Here is a 22153-nt window from a genome sequence, read left to right as displayed (position 1 = left end):
CTAGGGTTGGAGGCTATTGTGAAGGGTCGGGCAAGCCTAGAGAGAGGATTACTGCAGGCTTTTTACAGTCACTATGAAAGACATTTTTACAATCATAGCAACAACACAAGGGTTGTACGCACAGCTCAGATACAAAACGGACACCACAGTTCTTAATGTGGTTCTCAGCTACATCTGATGTCTTAAAAAGTTCCTCGGGCTTTGAGTCTGTCTTGGAAGGTTCAAATGTCACACTATTTCAGGACAAAGCATTTGAGGAAACCCATTTCTGTCTCAGAAAACATCTCTCTCTCTCTCCCACCCCACCCCAATTCTGCGAGCACATGTGTGTGTGTGTGCACACGTGTGTGCACGGGCACGAGTGTGCGTTTGCACTCATGTGCACACGTGAACCCCCGCCCCCCCTAGTTACCTCCAGAGAAGATTTATTAGCCAGCACTGAAGTGAGGGAGTGGCCATATATTTGGGAGCAATTAAATACAGGAAAAGATGAGGCCGTGAGGACTATACCTTTATATGGAACTGTTTGTAGGCTTGAAGTTTTCTGTGTCCTGTGGTCTCCTGGCATCATCTGGGTCTGGAGGCTGACCAAGATGGTAAGTTCTGCTGTCCTCCCGTAGGAGCTTGCCTGCTGGTTGCAAGAGGAGGCGACTTGAGCAAATGGAAGGGCAGGCTAGAGACTAGAGCCAGAGGAATGGAGAGCCCAGGACAGCTGAGTGGGCAGGAGGATCACTGTAGAAGGTTGACCAGAGAAAGCTGCTGTATATGAATGGGACTCTGTTGGTTACTTTTCAGATAGCTGTGACCAAATACCTGACATGAAGTATTGTGAGGAAGGAAGGCGACAGCAACAGCATAAAGTAGCTGGTTACCCTGGTCCCTGTACCTCAGCCTCCTAAGGAGTTGAGACGATAAGTCTGAACCACTAGCATGGGCCAGTATACTTTACCTCTAATTTTAGCAAATGTTCTCCTGTCCCCTGTGGTACAAATGTATGCTTGTAAAGCACCTGTGGCAAGAGGCAGCAGCAGCAGCAGCAGCAGCAGTAGTAACAGCAGCAGCAGCAGCCCTTTGTAAATAAGAGTCTCTGTAGACACATGGCATCTGTGTGGTGTCATATGTGCATGTCTGATTCCCTACTCCCACTCCCTGTCACAAAGAAAAGAGGGAGGACAATGCCTCTGCTTGTCACTAATGCTGTATATATACAGGGTCTGGAGACACACTGCCCAGGAGATCATCAGTGGGGTATGAGTATCTCTCTCTCTCTCTCTCTCTCTCTCTCTCTCTCTCTCTCTCTCTCTTCTTATTAAAGTTAACAGCCCAAACAAGAGGCAGTATCCCCACCTTCACACTCTCCTCCTTCCCAGGCCAGGGGAGCGACCACAGCATGTTTCCTGCTCTTATCTCTTGCTCATCCCATTCTTGTCTTTCCTTCAGAAGCATCTGAGATTGCTCTGCCCCACAGAAGTGGCATCACAGTGAGCATCAAGCTGGGGAACCCAGCCCTTCCTGTGAAACTCTGCTACATCGTCATGTCTAGACAGCATATAACCGAGTTGATTATCAGATCTGGAGAAAGAAAGTCTTTTACCTTTAGCTGCAACAATCCGGAGAAGCACTTTGTCTTGAAGATCGAGAAGAACATTGGTGAGTGAGCCCTCGTGGGCTGCTGTGTGAATCCCAGTCCCTGCTGCTCTTTCACAGATGTACCAAGCTCTGGTGCTGGAGAGAGGTCATTCTAAAGTCTCAGCTCCCTAAGCTGGCTCTTATATGGCCAGCCATAGGCCCATGTGCTTCCCAGAGAACCCAGGCAGACCAGAACCCTCCCCACCTCTTTCTCGCTCTCTTTTTTAAAAAGATTTATTTATTTATTTTATGTGTATCAGTACACTATAGCTGTCTTCAGAGACATCAGAAGAGGGCATCAGATCACATTACATTATAGATGGCTGTGAGCCACCATGTGGTTGCTGGGAATTGATCTCAGGACCTTTGGAAGTACAGTCAGTGCTCTTAACCACTGAGCCATCTCTCTAGCCCATCTTTCTCTGGGTTTTTGAGACAAGCTCTCTCTACATACATTTAGCTGTCCTGGAGCTCAGTATATAGACTAGTTTGGCCTGGAATCAAAGAGATCCGCCTGCCTTTATCTCCCAAGTGCTGGAATTAAAAGTGTGCATCAGGACACCCAACTTTAGTCTTTTGTACTTAACAATTTGGCCACACAGTCTCTTTACAGAGCCCAGGAGACACCCATAAACTACAGACCTGTAGGTCTATAAGGCTCTAGTTCACATGCTTGAAAGATCTAAAAAAACAAGGGTATCACCATAGAACATTTTTTTGCTGCTATAACATAGTTCCTGAAGCTGGGTAATTTACAAAGATCAGATGTGTATTCTTCTCACAGTCCTAGAGGCTAGGAGTTCAGGGTTAAGGCACAAGAGGTGATATCCCTTCAACTTGAACCTCTCTGTAAAAGCACCAATGCCATCCACCTTGTGACGTAATTACCCCAAGAAGCGTCATCTCCTAATGTTGCCATGCTGGGAATTAGGTTTTCACCTGTGGATCTTAGAAGGGATACAAATGCTCAAACCACAGCGGAATGAAAGTCAGAGAATTAGAAGAAGGTCAAGGAGGTGAGTGTGGTGCCCTGGGCCCTCCTCCTGTTCATCTCTGCCCCTTTTGTTGTTGCCATTTTAAAAGTGTGTGTTACTTTGTAACCAAATACACCCATAAAATGGCTTTAATTTTGAAAGAGGTCACCAAGGAGCCATCTTGGTCCTTCAGCACTAGGATGCCTGAATCCCTTTATGGGTAGTGAAAAATGCATGAGCGTGTCAAGGTGGTAAGAAAGTATCGGTTCTAAAAATAATAGATATAGACCTGGGGTTGGATCCAGTGGTGTGCCTGGCCCTGGTTGCCTTTCCCAACAGACATCTGGAAGCCTTGAATGGAGTTTGACATTAGTCCTCATTCTGCAGGAGTTCCATGAAAATGTATGAAAGTAGAGTTCTGCTGGAGAAAATGAGCTATGAATCACTTCTGAGTGACACATCCTTCTCTGGAAAGGAAGTGTCTGACATACTTAAGTTTTTTGCACAGGGCAGAATGCAGATGTATAGCCATGCCTGTCAGTGAACCACTTCCATCTCTGCATTCATCCTAAAAACTAAAGCTTTTAGTGACAAAGGACAATGGCACTTCCCTGCAACTCTTCCAGTGTTGAGTGTAGCAACTGAGGCTGAGGCTGGAGACTAGGTTCTTGACTGAGTTGTTGGTATAAAGTCAAACCAGAAACTGTTGAGTAGCCCAAGCTATGGATAAGTCTAAGGCACCAGATCTCAGGCGCTCTGCCTTGGTAGGTATGAAGATCCCACAGTGGACTGTGGAAAATAGGATGACCAGCAAGCTGGCTCAGTGGGTAAAGGCACTTACTGCCACACCCGATAGCCTGAGTATGATTCCTGGAACCCACATGGTGAAAGACAGAATCAATTCTTATTAGTTATTCTCTGGCTTCTGCATGCCCCGCAAAACACACACACACACGACAAGCTAAGAGCTGTCCCATACACACAATGACATTTGTATGAGGTCCTAAAATAGTTACGGTCTTCACTGACACACAAGTCTAACTTTAGCCACATTAATCACCACTTTATCTGACCCTATTTTATTGGATTGGCCATGCAGCACCCTGACATGAATGCAAGCTGACCACAGACAGCCCAGCTTCAGTGCTGAGTCAGCTGCATCTACAAGTGGCCAAGTGAACTCTAGGGTTGCTTTGCGATAATGAGAGGTTTGATGTAGATGATCTCAGAGGTCTTAGGCTGCTCTTGATTTCTCCTAATTCGATTCAGAGTTGAGTGTGTGTGTGTGTACATGCACATCCATGCCCATACATGTGAAAGCCAGAGGTGGATGTCCAGGGTCTGTCTTCCTCTACTGTTGTCCACTGTAGTTTTTGAGATGGGATATCTATCTAACCCTGGGACTCACTAATTAGCTAGGTTGACTGGCCATCAAGCCAGCTCTGTGACTACAGGCATGCATTGTCCCACCCAGGTTTTGAGTGTGTGTAAGAGGTGTATATATATGCCAGGCGATTGTGGCACATGCCTTTAACCCCAGCACTTGGGAGGCAGAGGCAGGTGGATTTCTGAGTTCGAGGCCAGCCTGGTCTACAGAGTGAGATCCAGGACAGCCAGGGCTACACAGAGAAACGCTGTCTCGAAAAACCATATATATATATGAATGTGCACATACACAGATCCATGCATGTACATGCAGAGGCCAGAACCAAACACTGGGTGTCTTCCTTTATTGATCTTATTGCCTTGAGTTCCTTTATTGATCTTATTGCCTTGAGATAAGATCTCTCACTGGCTTTTAGAGGCATAGATCCATTTGTCCCTCTGTCCCACAATGCTGTGGTTACAGGAAAGCACTGCCATGCCTAGTTTTGCTTATTTTTTTTCCTTCTCAGTTTTTCGAGAAGCCCTGTGTAGCCCTGTGTAGCCCTGGCTGTCCTGGAACTCACTCTGTAGAAAGAACTCAAAGATCCACCTGCCTCTGCCTCCCAAATGCTGGGGTAAAAGGTGTGTGCCACCACTGCCCAGATCCCATGTCCACCTTTTTGTGGGGGTGATTTGAACTCAGGTCCTCATGCTCATAAAATAAGCGTTTTCCTGAACCCCATCAATAGCACTTTCCAATACCCAAGTGGAGCACAAGGACCTACAGGTTCTTATTGCACCACCAAAGGCCACTGTACCTTCCTGTCCTCTACGTACAACACAAAAACCCCGAATTGACTTTGCCTGCTTTCTTTTATTTCAGTCTTCCCTGAATCCTCCTTAATAGTAACAGTCCTATCCTCCTGCCCTTTTAAAAGGCTTAGGAAACACACTGTATCAAAGGATGTAATTAGTTATTAGCTTTAAGATGATTTCTCTGCAGGGTTAATGGAGTCAAGAGAGCCTCAGAGCAGGAAGCTCGCTGCTTTGGGAATCAGGTGATTATGCCCAGTATGTTAATGAGATGTAGAAGGAAAAGGAAGCCTAAAAGGTGAAGCCTGGCAGCATGCCCTCAAACCCATGAAATTAATTTCCAGATACAGGAAGGAAGTTACTCCAAGGTGCAGGCTCCCTGTAGCTCCCTTAGAAGGCCAGCTGGGGACAATTAACCAGATACCAAGCACTGAGTCTGGGAAATAGTGTTCGGTGTCTTCAGTACAAAGGTGGATTTGTGTGTGTGTGTGTGTGTGTGTGTGTGTGTGTGTGTGTATGTGTGTGTGTCCATATTATTACTTATCTCATTGCTATGACAAAATCCTCTACAAAGGCAACATAAAGAGGGAAGGGTTTTACTTGGATCAGAGTTCCAAGGAATCCTGTCCATCATAGTGAAGAAACACCAGGAGCAGGAGGCATCTACTTATACTGTATCTCTAGTCAAGAAGCAGAGAAAGATGAATGCTGGTGCTCAGCTCATTTTCTGCTTTGTATTCAGTTCAAGACCCCATCCCACGGTCAAGGTGGGTCTTCCCCCTCTTAACTAATCTAATCTAGAAAATCTCTTATAGATGTGCCCAGAAATTTGTTTCTATGATGATACCAGACTCTGTCAGGTTGACAGTTTAGATTAACTACCACAAGGTAATGCCCCCACCTCCCAAGCAGCAGCCCAGCCAGAGGGAAGTGAAAGAGGGGGCAGAGGAGATTGAGCATGGGATAATCGTTTCTGCTAAAGCCCAGCCTCTCCTGGGTGAGACCTAGAATTTTCCAGGACTGCAGTGATAATACTGTCAGTCCCAGGTTGTACCACATGAGGCAATGGAGCCAGACCTTCTCAGTCCTGCAGCCCAGAATGAGAACATGGCCAAGCCTTAGGCTTCTCTCATCCAAAATAACTCCCCAGCCAAGGCACTAAAGGCCAGCAGTCAGGGGTGGTTACAGCACCTGGGCACAATCCCAAAGAGCCTACTTTAGGGGCTGAAGAGGAAGAGCAGAATGAGCCTTGCAGTATCCTTGATCAAAAACTTGTTTTTGTGTCTATGTTACAGACTGCATGTCAGGCCCATGTCCTTTTGGGGAGGTTCATCTTCAGCCATCCACATCAGAGCTACCCATCCTCAACAGAACCTTCATCTGGGATGTTAGAGCTCATAAGAGCATTGGCTTGGAGCTGCAGTTCGCAACCCCTCGACTGAGGCAGATTGGACCAGGCGAGAGCTGTGCAGACGGGGTGACTCACTCCATCAGTGGCCATATAGATGCCACTGAGGTCAGAATTGGGACCTTCTGCAGTAATGGCACCGTGTCCCGAATCAAGATGCAAGAGGGTGTGAAAATGGCCTTACACCTGCCCTGGTTCCACCGCAGGAACGTCTCAGGCTTCAGTATTGCAAATCGATCATCTATCAAACGTGAGTATGCACCTCCTGTCCCCTCTGCGTGATCAGATGGATGTATGCAGAATGTCCCAGGGTATTCAACATGCAGTATCAGCAATTTGTTTGTTTGTTGCTTGCTTGATTGTTTGTGTACCTCTGGCTGTCCTGAAACACACTCTATAGACCAAGCTGGTCTTAAAATCCACCTTTATCTGCCTCCTGAGTGCTAGGATTAAAGTGTGTGACACTAATGCCTAATAGGTACTTATTTTTTAATACAGAGTCTCATGTTGCCCAGGCTGACTGTAGTTCACTATGTAACCAAGACTGACCTTAAACTTCTGATCTTCCTGCCTCCATCTCTCCAGTGCTGGTATTACAAATGTGTACTGTCAGGCCCAGCTTCTTTGTCCTTTAACACACAATGTTTGTTTCACAAAGTGATGGGGGAACAGGCTGTGGCAGCTTTGATCCCAGCATGCAGGAAGCAGAGGCAGTCGAACCTCTGTGAGTTTGAGGACACCCTGGTCTACAAAGAGAGTTCCAGAGTTCCAGGACCACCAGGGCTGTTACACAGAGAAACCTCTTGGGTGGCGGGGGGTGGGAGGGGGTGGGGAGGAGTAGGGGGAAAGCAGAGATATGGGTTTGGTTGTACAGCCTCACTTTCACAGAGCTCAGACTTCATCACCCTGCCGTCTGTCTTCTCTGCGCACATGTCAGTGAGTCAGCTGTTGTGCTGGTTTTCCTAACTCATGCTGCCTCAGGAAAATCAGTCTTGAAGGATCAGTGTACAACAGCTCAGCATAACAAAAAGTAACATTGTAGAAACTTTAGCCGAATAAATCATCTTAGAAGCAAAGGTGATACCCAAAGCTTTTCACTTCCTCCTGATTCTGTATGGCTTTTAATGCTCTCAGTGCTGTGTATGCATGCGTGTCTATATGTTCGTGTGTCAGATACTGCTCAATTCCACATTCAGATCTGTTGGCAGCTTTAACTAAGCCCTGGGGACTATGTTAACCCCCAAGGAGATGAGAGTACACCAAGCAAACGGGCTTCCCCCTACCCAGTCAGTTATTAAACATTTGCTCACACACTGCTAATGGCTCTTTGTTCCTAATCACCACCCTCAGTATAAATATTATGTACAGTCCTGCTCTTGAGGCCTGCATTTCCCCAGTACCCCTGCCCTCAGCCATGGACAGTCAGGACAGGTATCAGCATCTCCTTTCTTTCTGTTTTGGATCTGTCTCAACAGGCCTGTGCATCATCGAGTCAGTATTTGAGGGTGAAGGCTCAGCAACCCTGATGTCAGCCAACTACCCAGGAGGCTTCCCTGAAGATGAGCTTATGACCTGGCAATTTGTTGTCCCCGCACACCTAAGGGCCAGTGTCTCCTTCCTCAACTTCAATGTCTCCAACTGTGAGAGGAAGGAGGAACGCGTTGAATACTATATCCCAGGCTCCACCACCAACCCAGAGGTGTTCAGGCTGGAAGACAAGCAGCCAGGAAACATGGCTGGGAACTTCAACCTCTCCCTGCAAGGCTGTGACCAGGATGCCCAGAGCCCAGGTATCCTTCGGCTGCAGTTCCAGGTCCTGGTCCAACGTCCACAGGATGAAAGCAGTGAGTGATCTATGCCCTCTCTCCTCCTGTACCTCGTGTTGCTTAGGAGAGGTGGCTGCCTCTTCTGCATATATAGCAGCCAGGACATGTGGACTCTGGACGCTGCAGGAGTTTCAGGAAGTGTTACCCGTGGAGACAGTCTCACAGGGAGACACTAAGCAGGCGCTTTGGCTTTAGCACAAAAGCTAAAGCAAGCAGTTCTGCATCATTCAGGGTGTGTGTGTGTGTGTGTGTGTGTGTGTGTGTGTGTGTGTGTACACTGTGTATGTGAAGGTGCCATTATAACAGTTCTGAGCCATCTAAAGTGGGGGCTGAGGACTGAATTCAGATTCTCTTTTAGAACAAGTGCCCTTACTACTCAGCCATCTTTCTAGCCCCAGCTAGTCTGTTTTCAGTGAGGACATTGAAAAGTTGCCTTGAAAGACCTCTCTTGCCTTGACCCTGCAGTGGGAACCAGAATGCCAGTCACCATCATCCATAACAGTGGATTAGTAACTATCATAATTCTCAGCAAACACTACCCTCACCACCACCACCATACCCATCACCACACCATCACCTTAGACACACTCATTCTAAACCCTGTGCTAAACATACCAAACATTACATAGTCTTAGCTAACTCTAATGAAACCAGACAATTCAGAGGAGTGTGGAATCAGCCTTGACTCTGTCTTGAGTCTTATAGTTCAACAACAGTAGAGCAAACTCAGAGCTTCACAGGAGAAGAAAATGGCATAGGAAGTTCTGAGAAAGTGTGTGTGGTATGTATGTATGTATGTATGTATGCATGTATGTATGTGTATGTGTGGTGGGGGGGCTGTGGTGGTGGTGGTGTGTGTGTGTATGGTGTGTGTATGTGGTATGTGTATGGTGTGTGGGGGGTGGTAGGGTGTGTGTGTATGTGCACATGTCTGAATATGCTCATTCTACAACAGGTGACTTGTCACTTGGGGCACTTCACATGGTAGCTGCCTGTCCATGACTCACACCTTGTCTCTTTGTGGTTTCAGATAAAACCTACACGGTGGACCTGAGTCGTGAGCGAACCATGTCGCTCACCATAGAGCCACGGCCAGTCAAACATGGCCGCAGGTTTGTTCCTGGGTGCTTCGTGTGTCTAGAGTCTCGGACTTGTAGTACCAATGTCACCCTGACAGCTGGCTCCATACACAAGATTTCCTTCCTGTGCGATGACTTGACACGCCTGTGGGTGAATGTGGAGAAAACCCTAAGTATGCCCTTACCAAAAACCCTGTCTATATCATTACCCAGAAGCCCAGACTGCATAAGTTCTCCCCATCCCTTGCCTCAGCTGTGCGCACACGCACGCACACGCATGCACACACACATACACACACGTGCAAGGGGTCAGAGGATAACTTATGGGAATCAGTTTTCTCCTTCTGCCATGTAGATTCCAGGGACCAAACTCAGGTTGCCCAGTTTAGTGGCATGTGCCTTCACCCACTGAGCCATCCTGCCCTTAGTGGAGCTCAGTAGGTGGGTTGTGAAAGGTGTAGTCTGAAATGACCACCAAGGGCAGGTGAACAGGATCAAGAGAGAGAGTCTGCAAGTGTTAGCACACCTAGTTAGGGCAGTTATCTGCTGAGCATTCATCCCTCAGAAGGTCATAGCAGCTCTGTATTCCTGAAGCAGCTCTGTGTCCCTGCAGCAGCTCCTCTGTGTCCCTGCAGCAGCTCCTCTGTATCCCTGCAGCAGCTCTGTGTCCCTGCAGCACCTCCTCTGTATCCCTGCAGCAGCTCCTCTGTATCCCTGCAGCAGCTCTGTGTCCCTGCAGCAGCTCTGTGTCCCTGCAGCAGCTCTTCTGTATCCCTGCAGCAGCTCTGTATCCCTGCAGCAGCTCCTCTGTATCCCTGCTTGTCTCTGCCCAACCTGCCAGCCTCCCCTGGGGAAGTCTTTTCTTCCTTTGCTCAGCTGCACCATCCCTGTCTCCACTTGCCTAATTCCTGACTCCTTGTCTGTCAAGAACTTAGACTCCTGGGAGATGGAGATGTAATTTGGTTGGTAGAATGCTTCCATAGCATGCATTAGGTTCTGATTTGGCCATGTAAGTTCAAGCCCAGCCTGGAAAAAACTGAAACCCTGACAAAACAAACGAAATGGATTAGCCTGGCTCCTTCTGTGGCTTGTGAGAGTCTTAACAATGCAGGCAAACTCATACTCAAGACTGGACATGAGGTTAAGTTGGCATAGTGATTTCCTAGCTTTCACAACACCCTGGGCTCTCCCCAGCAATGCATGAACCATGCATGTACTCCTGAAATCTTAGTACTTAAGAAGTGAACACAGGAGAATCAGAAGTTCAAGGTCATTTCTAGCTACATAGAGTTTCAGGCCAGCCTAACTATATGAGATCCTGTCTTTTAAAAACAAAACAAAACAAACAAAAAATCTGAACCAGGTCTACAAGTGCATGCTTTTAATCCCAGCTCTAAGGAGGCAAAGGTAGGTAGATGTGAGTTCAAGGCCAGCCTGATCTACATAGAGAGATTCGGGACAACCAGGGTGACCTAAAGAGACCTTATCTCAAAGAAGAAAAGAAAACTCAGTCACCTTGTGCTGAGACTCCATGATCTCTGACAGGAAGCTGAGGGTCCTGGAGCTGAAGTAGTGTGAAGCCATCCAATTAAGAAGTGGTGGGGTACGGTGCAAGTAGAGAAGGTCATGATGTCACTCACATCTCTAACATGACACAGAAATGTGGGGACATGTTGGGGTAGAGACTTGTGTCTTAGCATCCCAGACGAAGGAAGACACGAAGGAGAAGAGTTCTTCTGTCCTGAGAGTAGACAGGAAAGCTGATGAAAAGCCGTGAATGGAAAGGAAAGCAGGCAGCCCCCACTCTGTCCTTTGGCCAACCTACTTGGAGGGTGTACTCCACCCATCCCCCCAAGCTCCCTTGCACATGGGTATCACCAACTTTCTCTTCTAGGCTGCCTGGACCACCGCTACTGCTATAGGCAGTCCTTCGAACTGCAGGTGCCTGACTATATCCTCCAGCTGCCTGTACAGCTGCATGACTTCTCCTGGAAGCTACTGGTGCCCAAGGACAGGCTCAGCCTCATGCTGGTGCCAGGCCAGAAGCTGCAGCAGCATACGCGAGAGAGGCCTTGTAACACCAGCTTTGGGTACCACGTGACCAGCACCACCCCTGGCCAGGACCTGTACTTTGGTTCCTTCTGCTCAGGAGGCTCCATCGAGAAGATCCAGGTGAAGCAAAATAGCTCGGTGACACTCAGAGCCTATGCTCCCAGCTTTCAACAAGAAGTCTCCAAGCAAGGCCTGATAGTGTCCTATATACCGTATTTCAAAGGTAAGTGTTCCCTTGCCCATCCACCATTAAACCCTCTAAGCCATTCTTGTTAGACAATCATTGCATCTTGTATAAACCTGCATTAGTTACTTTCCTGTTGTGTGACCAAATACATAGGAGGAACATCTTAAGGAAGGGTTTTTTGACTCACAGTTTACAAGTACAGTCCACCATAATGAAAAAAGTCATAATTTAGAGAGAAAGGATCGTTGTCTGAGTTTGCTCCTCATCAGAAGTGCAGGACATTGGGTCCTAATCCTGACAATTTCATCAAACTCCCATGGAAATTTCCAGTTCTTATAAATTTGAAAAATGTTTCTGACAGTGAGAGGTGTGGCTGGTAGACAGGAAGACAAGTCAGGTTCTAGTCTTTTTGGAAAAGCTGACATGGGTAAAATGAGAAATGACAAACTATTCCCCAGCCCTGCTTTGACAGTTCAGTATACCATGGAGAGCACAGCAGGGGAGGGGGTGGTTACTAGGGAAGAAATAGCAGATGCAAGGGTCCTGTTCTGCAAGGCAGAGGCAAGATCAAGGTCCACAGTGCTCTGAGGTAGAGAATGAAGTCTAAATGGCTCTCTGGGGTCACCTGAATACAGCTGATTGCAAAAGTCAAATCACCATTGCATGTTGCTCAAGGATGGTGCTGTTACAGTAGAGGTCAGGGATGGTGGTGTTTCATTAGAGATCATTTTGAAGTTGGCTGCGACCTTTATTTGAGGCTGATTTTTCAGTGGCAGGGTGGGAAAGAAATAAATCTTTGTGATAGATTAAGGTCAATCCAGGTTGACCTGATTGCCATCTTCATGATTACAAGGGAATCCCCTTTGGGAAGCTTTGAAAATCAGGGTTATTCTCCCCAGAGCAGAATGTTAGTTCTCATCTGGAGCATATAGCAGACCTGCAGATATGTTGAAAGCCCTTTCAACATTTCGATGCTAGACATCTGCCCAAACCTGCAGCTTTGCTATTGTTGTTGTTGTTGCTCTCTCTGGGGCAGACATAGATATATCCCACTCCCACAGTAGAGTGGGGTAGGGAGATTGCCGCTTTGGGAATATTTCTGAGAACCCTCATTTGGCAAACTGTTCTGATGTTTGTTTGAAATGAGCCTGGACACATAGTCTAATAGAGAGTGGTATCCTTCACTAACCAATACAGTAACCACATGCAATCATGTAAACCAAAATCAGTGTTGAATGAATGAAAAATATGCACTTCTGTTGCATTGGCTTTCCATTGGTGAGATAACTTATATGCAGGAAAAGTTTTCTTTGGCTCACAGATTCAGACTGAATGCCATGCTTGGTAGATCGAGCCACCGTTGGGGTCTATGTTGGAGCAATATATCATAGTAGGGATGTGTAATGGGAGCAGCTGCTCACCTCATGGTCATCAGAAAGCAAAAAAGAGAGTAAAGAACAGGGTCCCAATAGTCCCTTTAAGGGTATTCCCCGGTGACCTAACTTCCTTCTATTTGACCTCTCTCCCCTTATAGGTCCTATCACCTCCCAGTAGTACTATGAACTGGTGACTGGACCTGTACTCTACAGCCTTTAGGGGATAGTGTAGATGCTGACTATACTACTTGGCACAGTGGGCACACAAGAAGTGCTCAATAGGTGCACATGAATATTGACTACCTACTGAACAATCATAATATAGAACATGTCCATCATAGCAGAAAGTTATCTTGGATGGCACTGGTGTAATCTATTCAGTATCCCTTACACTCCCTTTTCTCTCCATTCTATTGAGTGATATAGCATTTGTCTGGATCTCTTCCCTTTCCTGCAGAGGAAGGCATCTTCACGGTGACCCCAGACACAAAAAACAAGGTCTACCTAAGATCACCCAACTGGGACCGTGGCCTGCCTGCCCTCTCCTCAGTGTCTTGGAATATCAGTGTGCCTAGCAACCAAGTGGCTTGTCTGACCATCTTCAAAGAGCGTTCTGGCTTGGCCTGCCAGTCAGGGCGTGCATTCATGATCATCCAGGAGCAGCAGTCCCGGGCAGAGGAGATCTTCAGCTTGGAGGAGGAAGTCCTGCCTAAGCCAAGTTTCCACCATCACAGCTTCTGGGTTAACATCTCCAATTGCAGCCCCATGAATGGCAAGCAGCTAGATTTGCTCTTCTGGGTGACTCTTACCCCGAGGACTGTGGGTAAGAACTTTCAGGGTCTCCTGGAGGTGGTGAAGGAAAGAAAAAATTGAGGGGCACGGAACAAGCTTTCGAGGCAAGTCAGGAAACAGATTGAGTCATAGCTATCCACACATCAGCTATTGTACAACATTTACTGTTCGCACATTGTCTGGGCAAGTCTGTTCTGAGCTAAGCTTATTGGGTCCATGTATTATTCATCTGCAGGCTGTACAGGTTGATTACAAGACTTTGCTGATCTTGACTATCTATATCCTGACAAAGGTCCCAGCCCAATGACCTGAGACAGTAGCGCTTATTTAACTCTCTGTCTTGTGCTGAGAAATGCACAAGACACCAAAGGAAGCATAGAAGGAACAAGCAGAACACATCTTCTGCCACATTCTCTTGGCTCACGTGGATCCTTCTGCTACAGTTCTTCACTCTTTAACTCCATGATCTATATAGGAGTTCTCTTCACTCCTGTGATCTTCATCTGTAGAGTGAGGAATGAAAGATCATAGGGAGACAGTAACGAGGATTAAAATATGAGAACCTGGGGCTGGAGAGATGGTCCTGCAGTTAGGAGCACTGTCTGCTCTTCCAGACAGAGGTCCTGGGTTCAATTCCCAGCAACCACATGGTGGCTCACAACCATCTGTAATGGGGTCTGATGCCCTCTTCTGGTGTGTCTGAAGAGACAATGGTATACTCATATACATAAAATAAATAAATCTTTAAAAAATATATATGAGGACCTGGAGAGAGAGGGGGAGAGGGAATGGGAGGGAGGGGAGGGAGAGAGAGAGAGAGAGAGAGAAAGAGAGAAAGAGAGAGAGAGAGAGAGAGAGAGAGAGAGAGAGAGAGAGAGAGAGAGAACGAACCACTAAGAACCCCCAGCTCTGAAGTTACTACTTGGACCTTCTTCCTCTCCTGTTCTCTTTTTCTGTCACTTATTTCTATGTCCTCTGAATCTCACCCTTCGTTTCTTTGTGAGTCTGGTGTGGTGTTCCCTCTCAGATCTGTGCTCTTTTCCCATTGTGCGGTATGGGGAAAAAGACAAGCCAACCCAGATGAAATGGTCCTTCACCTGGTCCTTCACTCCTTCTGATGTTTGAGTCTGCTCTCCCCTCTGCTTTTCCTTCTCTACGACAGCCTGGTGACCAGGGAACACACCCAGTGGAAGCCAGGAGTAGCGTCCCACCCCTATCTGTTTCATGTATCTAAGTGCTACATACAAACTATTTCAAATTGTATTGGTTTAGACCAGTGGTTCTCAACCTGAGGGTCACAACTCCTGCAAGGGTAGCCTATCAGATATCCTGTGTATCAGATATTTATACTATAAATCATAATGGTAGCAAAATTAGTTATGAAGTAGCAACAAAATAATTATGGTGGGGGGGGTCACAACAATATGAGGAACTATGTTAAAGGTCACAGCATTAGGAGGCTTGAGAATCACTGACTTAGATAGTAACCCTTTTGTTTGCTCGTAACTATGAGTCAGAAATTCAGACAACACAGTGGTTAATATGCATGTACCAAACAGCTCAAAGGAAATAGTTCCACTGGAGACATGAACCTGGAGCCTTGGCTTTCCCTCTTAGCTCAATTGAGTTTTATACCCAGGGAGACTCTGCATGATTAACATGGGTGGCCTCTACAGAATCAAACTTGTAATAAACTGTCTGACTTCCTCTCCTGGAAAAGTACCAGCTGACAGTTCCTTTAAAGATGAGACTCAGACCTGACCCAGTCACCTTCAGAGTTTTGTATCAGAAGGGAAGAAGCTGGGGACTGTGAACGTATCCAGTTCTTCCTTATGCTAACTCTCTCGTCTCTTCCTTTGCCTTCCTGTCTCTGCTCACAGATTTGGCTGTCATCATTGGTGCAGCAGGAGGTGGAGCTCTGCTACTGTTTGCCCTGGTACTCATCATCTGCTTTGTGAAAAAGAAGTAAGTGGAGTCTCTCCAGCTGTCTTTAGCTGATTTGATGCCTCCCTTGGATCATACTCAATAGGTGGATGGATGGATGGGTGGATGAATAGATGGATGGATGAGTGCTAGGATTACAGGCATGTCTCCACATCTAGCTTATTTGTATCAATGATGTTGGGGTTTTTTGCTTCCCAGTTCCCCACAAAGATCAATGTTAAATATTCTTACCAAGGCTACATTACAATTTCACAGGGTGGAGAGGCACACCTGGGGAACACACACGTGCTCGAGCACACGTGAGCGCGTGCACACACACACTCATGGATACATGCCACAGCCCATGGTAAGAGGACAATCTGTGAGGATTGGATCTCTCTTTCCACCATGTGAGTCCTCGGATCAAACTCAGTTTCCTCAGCAGGCTTGCTCAGCTGTGAGCTCCCACAGTACGCCTCTCTCCCAGCTCCCCACGCTGGGATTACAGACATGTGCCACCAAACCTAGCTTTTTACAGGGACGCTGAGCATCTATCTGACCTGGGTCCTCATGCTTGCACAGCGTCTGATTTCATTACAGATGGTTATGAGCCACCATGTGGTTGCTGGGATTTGAACTCACAAACTTCGGAAGAGCAGTCAGTGTTCTTACCCATTAAGCCATCTCACCAGCCCTGCAATGGGACTATCTTAAACCGTCCAGCTGTTGAGGAATGCCTGGCTTCTTCCTGGTCCAAGAAGACTTTTCCTGTGAAGTGTGCACGGGGGACACAGCATGTCCTACTAGCTGGGACACATGCTTTTAACACTGAGCCCCTTGAACATTTGGATTTGGTTGAGAGGAAGAGTTTAGATGTCATGCCTCATTCTCCAAACTGATCCAAATTAACCTGAGACTTACCAGCACAGGCAGTCTCTCCGTGGTCTCCAACTACATAAGGCTGCTGGCTGACATGCTTGCGTGAAGCCCCTGTTCCAAAGTTGTGTGTGCGTGGAGCAGGGCAGGTTCTTTAAGGACAAGGGGAAATACTGATGCTGAACTTGTTTCTGCTATAGGTGTTTATTGAGAGTCTCCTTGGTACTAGGACCACGTAATGTACTGGGGACAAACCAGGAGCTCTTGCCACAATCTTTCCCACATTCCATCAGTAGAGGGAAAAAGCCAGGCACTGTGAGGACCTGAGGGAGGGATGTCTGCTGAAGGCCAGATGGATTTTTACCTCACAAAAGCCGAGTCTGGGATTAGTGAACTGCCAGCCTTTCATTCTACAGCCCATTATGTTAATTGGACTGACGGCCTCCTTTTGAGTTAGCTATTGTCCAAGTCCCTGTGCTTTGTTCACGCAAGGCGAAGCTGTGTGCCCATGGCAGACATGCCAACAATTGTCCACATCTGAGTACCAGAAAACACCACACACCCAAAGCTAATGGCTTCACTGAATCCTGGATTTTGTCTTCGCTTTAGCTTTTTTTCCCTGGTGGCTGCTGTTGATGGGATGGGACAGAGCCACTCAGCTAATGATGAGCTGTTCTGTCCTCAACTCTAGCAGAAAATTAGCTAGCTTGTACCCTTCTCTCCTCCTGAGTCATGGACATTAACTGTCTGGAATTAGTTAATCAGCTTTGCTCTGTGAAAGAGAGGCAGCACTATTAGTACAGGTTAGTACTGAATGTTCTAGAAGGTTGGCCTGGGCATGCTGAGCTGATGTGGTTTAGAAAGGCTTGTTCATTCCTATTACTGGGAAGAAAAGGGGGAAGAAATTACCAGGTATCTTCATTGTTGGTTTCCCTGAAGTCTATCAGAAGCAAAACAAATTCACTTAAACCACCTCTTCCACTTAAGATCCTTCAGTTTCCACCTTGGAAACCTGAGACAAGAACTATGTGTTTAAGGATAGCCCCTAGAATAGTTTCATTTTCAAATGCTAACAGCAAGGACAAGATGAGCTAGGCTTAGAACCCCAAGGACTCCCATGTGTCACTTATCTGTTTCCTCATTCTGTTGTGCCACTCTCTACAAACAGGAAGAAGGTGGATAAGGGTCCTGCTGTGGGTATCTATAATGGCAATGTCAATACCCAGATGCCCCAGACCCAAAAGTTCCCAAAAGGGCGAAAAGACAATGACTCCCATGTGTATGCTGTCATCGAAGACACCATGGTGTATGGGCACTTGCTGCAGGACTCGGGTGGATCCTTCATCCAACCAGAGGTGGACACCTACCGGCCCTTCCAGGGCCCCATGGGAGACTGCCCTCCCACCCCACCCCCTCTATTTTCCAGGACCCCAACTGCAAAGTTCACTGCAGATGAGCTGGCTCCTAGTAGCCCTCCTGAGTCTGAGAGTGAACCCTACACTTTCTCGCATCCCAACAAGGGGGAGGTTGGTGTCAGGGAGACTGGCATCCCCTTACTCCATACCCAGGGACCAGTGGAGACTGAAGAGTAACTTGGCCCCATTCCAAAGACTTTGCTGAGATGCATGGCACCAGACATTGAGACATGAAGAACTGTCCCATCAAGAGGTCAGAGGGAAGCACAATCGGCTAGAAAGAAGAGTAGCTTTTGCAAGGTGCCATCAAATCTTGATCTTCTGGTGGACTGCTTCCAGTGATGGGCAAATCATGACTTTCTGATGGGGATGCCATCCTAAAGCTCAGGCCTTCCTGAACTCGGGTTGTGTTGAGGCTGGCCACAGGGACAGAAGAGAGACACGATCCACCCAGACAAGACTACAATGAGCCCTGGAGTCCTGGATTCCCGATGACAAGCAGAGACCTGGATGATTCCCAGGAGCTCCACTTGAGGTCTCTGCTCTCACTGGAGTCCTATGAATGAAAATGGCAATGTGCTTTTTTTTTAAATTAGTTGTAGTAGTAGTAGTAGTATTTATTTGGCAGTCCTGTATGTTTTTAAAAAGTTGGGTATGGAGCTGAGGGTGTAGCCAAGTTGGTAGAATGCTTGCCTAACATGCACAAAGCTCTGGGCTCCCTCCTGCATAAAAGCAGGCAGGATGGTGCACACCTGTAGTCTCGGGAAGATCAGAATTTCAAGTCACCATCAAGTATGCAGTGAGTTGAAGGCCCCCTGGTCTGTGTAAGGTCCTCTTGAGAACACGCACAGCTCTTTTGACCCCTGTGGTAACGGCTCGCGCTAACTGGTTTGGACAGCTGTGCTTTGGTTTTTGCAGACCTCTAGATAAATGTACACCTGCGGGGAAGGTGAGAACCCAGCCAGAAGAGTATCTGCATGTATGTATCTCTTACTCAATAAGGGGCTTCCCAATCCTCCTTGACTGCCTGTAGCTGCCCCACTGCAGAATTTATCACAGATCTCCTTGTCCCCTACTCCTAGAAATAAGAGAAAGTTCCTTGAGCTGCCCTGTGTGGTATGTGGCTCTCCCACCTGCAGCAATACTTTGACATGTAAACAGAAAGTTTGAGAATAACTTGATCCTTTAAAAATATATAAATATAGGCAGTGTTGGTACATGCCTTTAATTCCAGAACTTGGGAGACAGAGTCAGGCATATCCCGGTGAGTTTGAGGCCAATCTGGACTATATAGTGAGTTCTAGGACAGCCAGGGCTACACACAGAAATCCAGCTACACAGAGAAACCCTTTCTTGATAAAACAAAACAAAACAAAACAAAAAAATAAAAATAAAAAAAAAACAAGAAGGAAAAAAGAAATACTGTAATACACACACATACCAGACAGTGGCCATCTGTATCAATTTCATGCCATCACTGCAGCACATCCTTTGGTGGATTGAAAACTGCATCAATACAGTTCTGGAGATCAGAATTCCCAAACTAGCTTGACTGAACTAAAATCAGGGTGTTCTTTCAGCTGTGCTTCCAAAGCTCTCAGGATTTCCTTGCCCTTCCCAGCATCTAGAAGCATCCATGGCTGAGCAAGTCTGTCTTGGTATGGCTGGTCACTGATTGAACTACTTGCTACTTTCATTTGCAGATCCAGTGTAGTTCACATATCAACAGCCTTAACTTAATCACTCAGGAAAAGTCCCTTTACTGTGTTTTAGGCACAGCATCCACTGGCTGGAAGGTGTGAGCATCTCTGAGGGTAAGAGAACATTGTTCTGCCTCTCCCATCCTCCTGCTGCTGGTACTCAAAGGAGATCATACAAAATCACCCAGTCTATAAAGTGTTTGGTTTAGCCTATATATTTTTTAAGTTAATTTTTTTTTCCCTAACAACCCAGCTCAGAGGACTTGTTCGTGCTGGATGCATATCCTTGACCAGAGATGCCCAGCTAAAGTGAGTCACGGGTAGCTCTGGCCCTCAGATAGGACATCCAAGGTAACCCATCCTGCCTTGCTTGCCTCTACTCTGTGGCTGTGTGCTTGTGGCTTAGATTGACACTGAATTTTATGAAAGGTAAAGGAGGCGCTTCCAACACTTAACAGAGTAAGGAGACCGCGAAAGTTCCTCCTACCATGATGTAGAGGGAAAGCCACAGTAGTTCTGGACTCTGTTAAACCTTCTCCAGGAAATACGTGTGGTTCATGATTCTCAGGGAACTGACCTTGGATGCTACATCTTGCCCACGCAGCCTCAGACAGAGCTCTTGCCCATCTTGAGCCATCTCCAAGAAGGAGAGGGTTCACTTTTTAATCATACCCTGGGGGATGTTTTCTTTTCTTTCCGAAAACTTTCCTCTAACTCCTTTCCAGGAGAGAAGGTTGTTTCCTACCCAGCTACCCAAGGTGCTGATGGCCCTCTGTGAGGGTAGGGTCAGGGACAGCTGTGGCTCCTTGCTTCACCTGGAATCACCATGCTGAGCAGGGGCCCTGTATGCTTCCTCCCCGATGCCTTCTCCCTTCAAATGCCCCTTGAGGAGACCGTCAGTCTCACGTGTTGGTTCTTACTGTGTGTCAGCCCAGTACCCTTCTACCTTGGTTCTGCTAACCTTGCATCTATTGGCTGTGCCTGTAGCTGTGTACGGAAGGAAGAGGTTGACTCTTCCATGGCGACAAGCCAAAGTCCAACAGCTGTAACCTCAGTACAGGTTGGAGAACCAGTCTGTGGATCTGCAAAGCATATATGAAAATTATTTATTTAATGACAGATAACATCGTATTCATTTACTTTTATAAATAAACAAATATACAAGACAAATGCATGTCCATTTGTTTAATGCTACTGTCTGTGCTGTTTCCGTAGAGGCCCCTCGTTCAAAAGCCGTTTCTTTTCACAGGCCCCACATTGGCCAACAAGCTGCCCTGTCCGATGTTCACCAAGGGCTTACTGCACAGGAAACCAGTCTTTTATGCTGCCATCTCTTCATCTGATGCCATGCCCAATGGGAAGCAATTATTTTTGCTTGAAATAAAATGAGACCTATCCAGGCATGGTAGTATATACATGTAATCCCACACTAGGAGACTGTCTTAGTCAGGGTTTCTATTCCTGCACAAACATCACGACCAAGAAGCAAGTTGGGGAGAAAAGGGTTTATTCGGATTACACTTCCACATTGCTGCTCATCACCAAGGAGGTCAGGACTGGAACTCAAGCAGGTCAGGAAGCAGGAGCTGATGCAGAGGGCATGGAGGGATGTTCTTTACTGGCTTGCTTCCCCTGCTTGCTCAGCCTGCTCTCTTATAGAACCAAGACTACCAGCCCAGAGATGGTCCCACCCACAAGGGGCCTTTCCCCTTGATCACTAATTGAGAAAATGCCTTACAGTTGGATCTCATGGAGGCATTTCCTCAACTGAAGCTCCTTTCTCTGTGATAACTCCAGCTGTGTCAAGTTGACACAAAACTAGCCAGTACAGAGACTGAGAGAGAATTGTGAGTTCAAGGCTAGCCTGGGATACATAGCAGAAGTTTTACATTCTGCCATCCACTTTGAGGCCTACGGCAGCAGCAGTGAATCAGGCTGGGGCTGTAGTTCCACCCACGGCAGCCCACATTATTTTTTTAAGGCAGGTGTTGTGATCTAAGTGATGGATGTCATAAAGTCCCACCATGGGGCAGATCTCAAGTGGAAGGTATTTTTGGGGAGGGGGTATACAGAGGCTGCCTCTGAGTGAGGATGGAGGGGAGATGAGAGACTGCGATTTTATAAAGGGATGGAGCACACGCACAGGGGAGGTATGCAACTCATTCATGGTGACAGGAAATGTGTCACATTTTGGCAGCTAGTGATGATGCATCCTGATGTCACTGGGTCCCCAGGGCAGACATTGGAGATGCCTGGTTGTTAACATCAGGGTCACTCACTAAATGTGGGACTTCCAATCTGGCTCAACTAACTGGGCAGTAAGCCTCAGGGATCCTGCAGTGTTGCAGGGTATTTGATCATAGTGTGAACCCTGAGATTGTGTTATTTACTGAAGAAAAACTTTTCTAGTTGTAGTGTGACTCAGCCCTAACGTACACCAGATCCCTCTGGCTGGAATGCAGACATGCCCTTAATGCGCACCTTTAATCCCAAACAATGAAGGTAAAGTTAGTTACCTCAGGGGTAAAGGAAGCACCCATGTTTGAAAGTGATGTCTAATTGAGTGGCAGACAATTGAGAGGCAGTTTTACCAGGACAATTGTACAGAGGCAGTAGGATGAAGAGAAAACAAGCTAGACACAGGTAAAGACAGAATGAGTCAGAGGATGAGAAGGAGCCAGAAGATTAGAACATATTGGCAGAGTTAGTATGAGGGCAAACAGAGCAATTCAGGAGAT

The 22153-nt window shown here is 46.9% G+C and overlaps 1 protein-coding gene across 1 annotated transcript in view; it reads left to right on the top strand.

Moving 5' to 3' along the window:
• Positions 1-20574, top strand: part of Cdcp1 (CUB domain containing protein 1) — a 37591-nt gene extending 17017 nt beyond the window's left edge. Inside the window, exons 2-9 of the mRNA XM_021173068.2 lie at positions 1441-1650; positions 6077-6439; positions 7665-8033; positions 9046-9267; positions 10989-11369; positions 13167-13532; positions 15382-15466; positions 17469-20574. Of these exons, the coding sequence (XP_021028727.1) occupies positions 1441-1650; positions 6077-6439; positions 7665-8033; positions 9046-9267; positions 10989-11369; positions 13167-13532; positions 15382-15466; positions 17469-17892 (2420 nt within the window). The 3' untranslated portion in view covers positions 17893-20574. The remainder of the gene's footprint in view (positions 1-1440; positions 1651-6076; positions 6440-7664; positions 8034-9045; positions 9268-10988; positions 11370-13166; positions 13533-15381; positions 15467-17468) is intronic.
• The last annotated feature ends 1579 nt before the right edge of the window (positions 20575-22153 follow it).

This window comes from Mus caroli, unplaced genomic scaffold (genome assembly GCF_978045245.1).
Source record: "Mus caroli unplaced genomic scaffold, Mus_caroli_1 scaffold_11, whole genome shotgun sequence".
NCBI lineage: Eukaryota > Metazoa > Chordata > Mammalia > Rodentia > Muridae > Mus > Mus caroli.
This window is presented reverse-complemented; position numbering and strand designations above follow the sequence as displayed.